At 32.0% G+C, this 7,387-nt stretch overlaps 1 protein-coding gene across 1 annotated transcript; it reads right to left on the bottom strand.

Moving 5' to 3' along the window:
* Window positions 1-1,063: 1,063 nt before the first annotated feature.
* Window positions 1,064-6,849, bottom strand: LOC120278067 (ubiquitin fusion degradation protein 1 homolog). Its single transcript, XM_039284966.1, has 10 exons — window positions 6,727-6,849; window positions 5,957-6,016; window positions 4,805-4,882; window positions 3,776-3,800; window positions 3,637-3,669; window positions 3,387-3,508; window positions 3,171-3,301; window positions 2,788-3,011; window positions 1,649-1,896; window positions 1,064-1,445 (listed from the first exon to the last, which is right to left on the bottom strand). Exons 2-10 carry the CDS (start codon window positions 5,957-5,959, stop codon window positions 1,353-1,355), a joined length of 957 nt encoding a protein of 318 aa, XP_039140900.1. The 5' UTR covers window positions 5,960-6,016; window positions 6,727-6,849; the 3' UTR covers window positions 1,064-1,352.
* Window positions 6,850-7,387: the final 538 nt, after the last annotated feature.

Here is a 7,387-nt window from a genome sequence, read left to right as displayed (position 1 = left end):
ATAAAATATAAAATTAAAGTATTCTAATTAAATAAAAAATATAAAAAAAAATTAAAACAAAATAAAAACTCAATTGAAATATAAGAATTATTGAATTAAATTTCTTATTTATTTTAACAAAATCAACCAATAAACAAATAAATAAATAAATAACACCGAGAGAAGTTCGATAATTATATATTAATATATTAAATTTATAAATATTTAAAAAATGTAAAAATAAATGACAAAATTAGAAAATTCTACTGTATATAAGGTCATTTATCAATTTAAATATCAAATTTGAGTAGGTTTTTATAATATAATTATGGGTTTAATATTATATTTGCTCATTATTAATTATTATAATATTTTTTTTATATTTAATTATTGACCCCGGTTCAACCCGGTTGAACCCATTGACCCCTCACCCCTGGGCTTAACCGGGTCATTGCCCGGGCCGGGTCTGACAACCTTGATAATCCCACTCTGTCCCCACGGAGAAACCACCCCCCGTGAGAATCCTATGTTGATACATTTATGAATTTAAATTTTTTTTAAATTAATTAATACTAATTAACTCATGAAAATATAAAAATTATTCAACATAAAAGCACAACAAACTAACATATAAAAATTTAAAAATAAATACATAAATAAATAAAATAAAAATCTCACTTCACAATTGTATGTAATATACAAGTAGGACTCAATAAAAACCACTCAACATTTATAGTGGCAAAATTGTAATTAACTAAAATTTTAAGGATTATATGTCAATATAACCGAAAATAAAAATCCTACTCCCTGTTTTTTTAAGAAAATAGAGACAGATTGACCTCTATCCCAGTCTCACAGGGAAAAAAAATCAGATAATCCCAATCCTGTCAAATCCTTACAGAGATCGGCATTCCCTACCTCACTACCAACCCTAAGCTCACCTAACCATCAGAAGTGTCAACGCTGTTTGTTATCCCTGTACTTGGTAGGGCCGTAGGAGTATTCAAGCCAAGCATTTCCAAATTCGGTACAAAAAATTATATACCCTTTACCAGAAGAAACATAAGTGTAAAAAATTCAGATTAGTCAATGATGATGAATTTTTCAGGCATACACAAGCCCACAAGTTTATACAAACAACTTCTAACTTCATAGGCAAGTCTTTAACCATTCCACATAAGAAACTAGAAGGTATTCATTTTTCGGTGAAGAATCATAGGACCATTTTGCTATGAACCCTTTGTATAGATAATAAGCACTAGTTTCAAAGAAAGTAAACAATTCTTCTAAATGAGTATTTTTCTTTTTTTTTTAGTTTAGTTTACATGCATTATCGATCTTCGAGAAGATATACAAAAGGTGAATAAGTTAGATCAGCCTTTCAGTGAGTATTTCTTCCCGGTGAAAGCTTGAAACTTCGACTCTTCCGTCTTTGAAGAATTTTCCTTTGGTTCTTTTGCCTGTCCCTGCAAAGAAAGTTATACTCAGCGAAATGGACATTTTGAGCAAAGCAAAGTGCCATTGACAATATGCATTATTGCATTATGATGTCAAACAGAGAATTCAGGCAAGTCTGATCTCAGACTGCTTTCAATCAAGACAATAAACACAAGCAACACGAATGCCACTATCTCGCAGGATTTTTCATACAAGTGAATAAGCCACAAACCTTCTGAGCTTCTTTGCCAGCAGCAGTACTCCTACTTGAACCAAACACAAGTTTGCCTGCTGTTTGTTTTGATGAGCTGGCCTGTGAATTGTTTGTTGTTGCTGGCTTCACACCATTTGTAGCCATTGTTGGGCCCTTCATAGGGAGAGAGTCTGGAGTTGGATGCTTTGAAGGCTTTCCATCCAGCCGCCTCCCGATGCCAGTGAAGGGGCTGAACTTTGGTTCAGCAGGAGGTTCAACTTCGGCACCTTGAGCAGAATTTCACGTAGAATAAATTACAAAGTAGGTTAAAATAATAGAATAAATTATCCTGTTATAAAATAAAATGGAGGAATCTCAATGCAACACTTTAGAAATAAAAAATAAATCAACAGAAGAAAAAAAAAAGCTTTCTGCATCACATCCTTTAGGAGGAAGAAGATTAAATAGTAACTGATGCATAGAAAAAAACCCACATGAAGCATTGCACAAGTACTAGTAACTGTGGATAGCATGTTAGACCAAATACCAATAAATTTAGGATGTGGTATCTGATCATAGAGCATTGAAAAAAAAAATCATAGCAGACACGTCTGATTTAATTCCATAATAGGGTGTTCTTGTAAATCCAATAAAATATGCCTATACATGTATCATTTGTATGCAGGTGTCACATCACCATTAAATCATTACTTGTTGCATGTTTGACTTTGATAGATTGCAGCACAAGACTAGACAAGTATGTAAGCCTAAAACCATGAAAACAACATTTTTCAAATAGGTGTAGGTGTAGTGCAGTCACAAACCCCAAAACACAGAACCAACAGCAAAAGAAGCCTTGCTATGGATGATAAGAGATCCTACTTTTCTTACTATTTCTCAACTGTGAGTTTTGTGGTTTTCATGTTTTCCAACAGCTAAGTTTCACTCATATGACAAATTGTTTGGAAAGGAACAATTAGCACGAAATCAACTGTGACATACATATAAGACTGAAGGTTAATTTAAAGGATGGAACAATTGTGCATTACAAGAAAATTAATTAAAAATGATAAAAAAAAAATACTTCTACGGAAAATATAGATCTTAAAGCAATCAGTAGAGTTGCAAATTTTTAATGAACAGTTCAATCTAATTTATTAAAAAAGTCAAATAAATACCATGAATTGGAGTGCTGCTTGAAGGGGCAGAAGGTTGTGGTCTTTCAGGTTCTTTATAATCAAGTGGAGGTGCAAAGTCTACCTCACAGTCCGTCTCAATGATACTAATCGCAGAAGCTGGTTTGGTTTCAACAATATCTATATAATACTTTTTATTGTTATAAGCTACCATGATACTGTCACCAGTGGTTAAGCAGGAAAAGTTCCTTAAAGTTGTTTCCAAACTGCAGAGATTCAGAACAGAAAGGTCAGCATACTCCAAGCTAAGAATAATTACAAATAAATGATGTACTATAAGATAGCATCAAATCTCATATGGAATCAAAGCATGCATAAGCTTAATGATCATTAATCAAACAATGGAGAACAAATCAAAAACTAACATGGCCTTCGGGTTTGAGATGTCCAAAAAGTCCTTTGTGTGAGGCTGCAATTTCACATATGTGCCCTTGGGAAGAGTAGCATTTTTAACACGGACCGTATCTCCCTCTTGTAAAAGCATATTTTGCATCATCTGTTAATATATAAATTAAATTAAAATTTGAAGAAAAATTAAGTACTGAGCAAATTAAAAATTAGATTTACATGGTAACTCCTACCCAGTATGGCATGTAGACCATGCCTTCCTCAGCAATGAATTCCAGCACCCCACAATGTGAAATGCGCTCTGCAGCAGCATTGTGGAGTTCAAACAACATTGGGTAATCAATGTGCAGTGATGCTGCAATTTAGCAGTAGGCTATAAAATCAGATGGCATTATGGTAGAAAAATGAATTGCACACTATAAGATAATGATCAAAAAGGACTGAAAAGATTTTATACATAAATTGGTGACTGAAATGACTTACCAAGACGATCAAGAGCAGAAGGAGGCATAATAACTGAAATAGCACAAAGCATACACAAAATTATCAGGTGTTTATATAGAACAAAGATCAAATGTTCATAAAGGGAGAAAGACTGAGGTGGGATATGGAGATAGCTTACTTTTATCACCACTTTCCAGCTGCGGCTGCAGGGTGAAAAAAATTCAAAATGTCTCAGTTAGAGTAATCAGGTACAGAAGTTCTAAACAGATATATAAGTGCTTATAGTATGACCATGTTGAAGCAAATTTGGATAATACTTATAATTTATAATAAAGTAACAGAAATTATGTAAGATGCAAAATATCTGAATCACAGAGAATGAAAGAAACTGTAAAGAAAAAGAAACACTAAACATATAGGATATATTACAGATGAAAGCCACAAAATGAGCATTCTATCAGCAAACTGAATATTTCAGAGTTACTATTTTGAATTTAGTATAATGGTATATGGTTTCCTATAACTTTTAACATGTGAAAAGTTGAAAACAAGAAAAGAAATTTCAGCACTAAACAATGTTTTAATTTTTTCAAGGAATTTGCTTTACAGTCATTTCTAATATGATAAGTGAATGGAAGGTGGATTCTTCTGGTTTCACCATCCCAAAATAATTGAAAACTGCATCATTGCAACAGACAATCAGCATGCATTTGTAAATATCCTGATCATTTGTGGAATGAGCGATTAGTTTTAAACAATTAAGATTTTTACTCAAAATTTCATCATCTTATTGACAGTGATACCTTATGAGCTCTCTGAGGTGTGCAATTTCATGCCATTGAGATTACTAATGCATAAGCATATTTGAAACATTAGGATTACAGGGAAAAATGTTTCAAAGGGAAAACCTCAATGAGTGTTGATTGTAAATGTTCATATCCATAATTTATGAGAGTTCACTTCACCAGATCATTATGTTTACAGGTTGAGTTGCATGGAGATAGTTACAGATCACTTGTATGTTAAAAGAGATACACTTCAACAGATTAAAATAATTATTACTTAGGTTAAACTAACAAAAATCAATTTGTATTCTGGGAAAAGATATAAATAAGCCATAACCTTGTAGTTTTATTATGCTAGCAGATTGTCACAAAGTTAGAGTTAGAAAAAAAAAAACCATGCAATAGTGAAGAAAATTCATTACCTTATCAATAAAAGATGCAGGATAACAACGATATGTTTGCTCAAAGGAGGTTCCATGATAGCCATATCCTGGGAAAAACTTTTATAATAATATAACAATTCAGATATCAATGGTCGAGGCAATCATGATACATGAGTAGGACAAATCAACTTTTAAGAAAGAAACAGCAAGTAAAGCATATTATCCAGTAAACATAAACATGGGAATCAAAGCCACATAAAAAACTTAAATTGGGGAAGTAACATAAATAAACATATTTAGCAAAGTAGAATAAGCTTCTTTGCAAATTATGCAACAAAGTACACAAGTTAAGCAGATAGCTATGAGTTGGCAAGAGGCTTTCAGACTATTTATATGCCATATATGGTTTGTGACATTTGGTAACACTAGTCAGCTACTGCTCAATATCTTTCAAATTAGAAAATTCAATTCAAAATGGTCTATAGTGGTCTAGATAACCATGAACAATAAAATGCTATAAAGCTTGACATCACCTGAATATTACCATGACAAAACCAATTCCAACATTAAAACATAGAAAGGGTAAATGCATATGTCGTTCAAACTAATTAAGCCAATCAGATATTAATCATCTAAGCATCATCCAATATATGCAGTAGTTAGATGTTAATACTATTCTTTGACCAAACAACAACCACAATTTCACAAACAAAAACCATAATCACAAATTGGCCATGAGTGGAATCATGAAATTTCAAATGTAGGCAATTTATAAATTCCAGCACAATACAAACCAACAAAGAATAAGATGCTACTAACACAGGGAATAGAGCATTGCTATAGAAAGGTCAGGCATCTGAAGATGCTTAATTTAGGTATCAGTTAAAAGGGTATAAAAAAAATGAACGACATGATACCATACATGACTTTGTAGGTGGTTCAACAATGGAAGTCTATATGATAACTTAGTGAGAGGGCTTTCTTTAAAGAGAAGGGGGGCCATCACAAGAAGGTTAAAGAAAAGGCAATCATATGAAAGAGAAGAGCCTATCATCCACATAAGGCATGACAACAAGAGAATGTATAAGTACCAACAATCATGTCATTATGATTTTTGAGATGAAATAAATTATGGACACTATGTCATCTGTGCTACGAAGATTAATTAAATTATAAAGAATGGAAACATACCATTTTGTCTAGCTCCTGCTGCTCCAAATTGACGAAATAATCAACTCAATAGTTCAAACTCTACAAGAAAAGGAGAAAAACATAGTAAGAAGAAACTTGGAAGCATAGAAGATATTCAATGTCACCTTTGTCCACTCCAATGCAAGCATGACAAATCTCTATACTTCAAAGTCCAGGTTAGAAACGCGCATGCATATAAAGCAATGTATCTCTAAAACATGCACTTTATCAATAGTATAACGCGTGAAAGAATCCTTTTTTTATTAAACTTTCTTAAATCAATACTATGTGCTTTGCCACAGTCTTAACTGATGTCTAAATCCCCCGAACCAGATAACTGGCCAAACCCCAACATTTAATAAAATCTAATTCCTTGTCAGTCAAAAGGAAAAAAATTACTTCATCCAATCCACACTACAAACTTCTAATAATTTATCATAAAACTGACAATTATTCACTCAGAAACATCTTCAAACAACAAACAGAAAAAACAATTATGATCAAAATACCCCCTTTGACAATGACAATGTAGTTTAAGCAAGAATAGTAAAATCAAAAACAAAAACCAAATATTGAACCAGACATCACAAGCACACATGATCTCCAAGGAACATTGATTCGAGATCCAACAAATTCTTCAACTTTCTCATTAAGTGTATTGATTTCTTCAAAATAGAACAAAAGCACAAAAAATCTAAGATGAATTTCATCCGATTCCACATAAAAAACCTAAATCGGAGTAAGAAAAACGAAGCTATGATCTGACTAACCTGAAAAAATCGCCCTGCTATCGATCTTAAGCTTCAAAACCCTAAATTGGTCACCAGATTCGATGGTTCGTTTGCCTTTTCTCCAAGCAAAGCAAACGAGAAAGAGGCCTTCTGGAATAATATAGGGTTCCTGATGCTAGCTACATATTTATAATAAAGTCCCCGAAATAGTTTAAATTTACACGAGCTCAACGTTCAGTTTTGTTTCAAATTCTATTTTGTTTCAAATTCGGATCCCAAAATAAAGTTGCTTATTTTGTTTTAGATTTTGAATTAATGATTTTAATTTATTCGAGTTTGTGTCAAAATTTATTTTTGACTTTAAAATTAATACAGACTCAAATTTCAATTTTGTTCCAAAGTTGCAATCTCATAAAGTGATTGTTGGGAATTTTGAGATAAATTTTTTTTTTTAATTAAATTTTAAGGGGTTGTTTGGCATTATTTTTAAAATTCCGTTTTTAGTTTTCTATTTCATATTTTAAAAATAAAACTTAAAAAATATGTTTTGTACCTTATTTTTCGTTTTCAAATATTTTGAAAACAATCATTGTGTTTTCGAAAAAATACAAACATCATTGTTTTCAATTTTTTTGAAAAAGGTTTTCAAAATTTTTTCACCCACCATTAAACCGTTCCTCTCTCTCTTTTCTTTTAATTT

This window comes from Dioscorea cayenensis, chromosome 15, assembly GCF_009730915.1.
Source record: "Dioscorea cayenensis subsp. rotundata cultivar TDr96_F1 chromosome 15, TDr96_F1_v2_PseudoChromosome.rev07_lg8_w22 25.fasta, whole genome shotgun sequence".
NCBI lineage: Eukaryota > Viridiplantae > Streptophyta > Magnoliopsida > Dioscoreales > Dioscoreaceae > Dioscorea > Dioscorea cayenensis.
Note: the sequence above shows the minus strand (reverse complement) of the source record. Positions and strands in the feature narration are given on the sequence as shown.

Bases quoted from the DNA above. Each gene is read 5' to 3' on its own strand.
- LOC120278067 (XM_039284966.1), bottom strand. The intron at 3,302-3,386 runs GTAGGAGTTACC...ATATATTAACAG, and splicing joins TGGTCTACATGCCATACTGG to ATGATGCAAAATATGCTTTT. The intron at 3,012-3,170 runs GTTAGTTTTTGA...GAATCTCTGCAG, and splicing joins ATCTCAAACCCGAAGGCCAT to TTTGGAAACAACTTTAAGGA.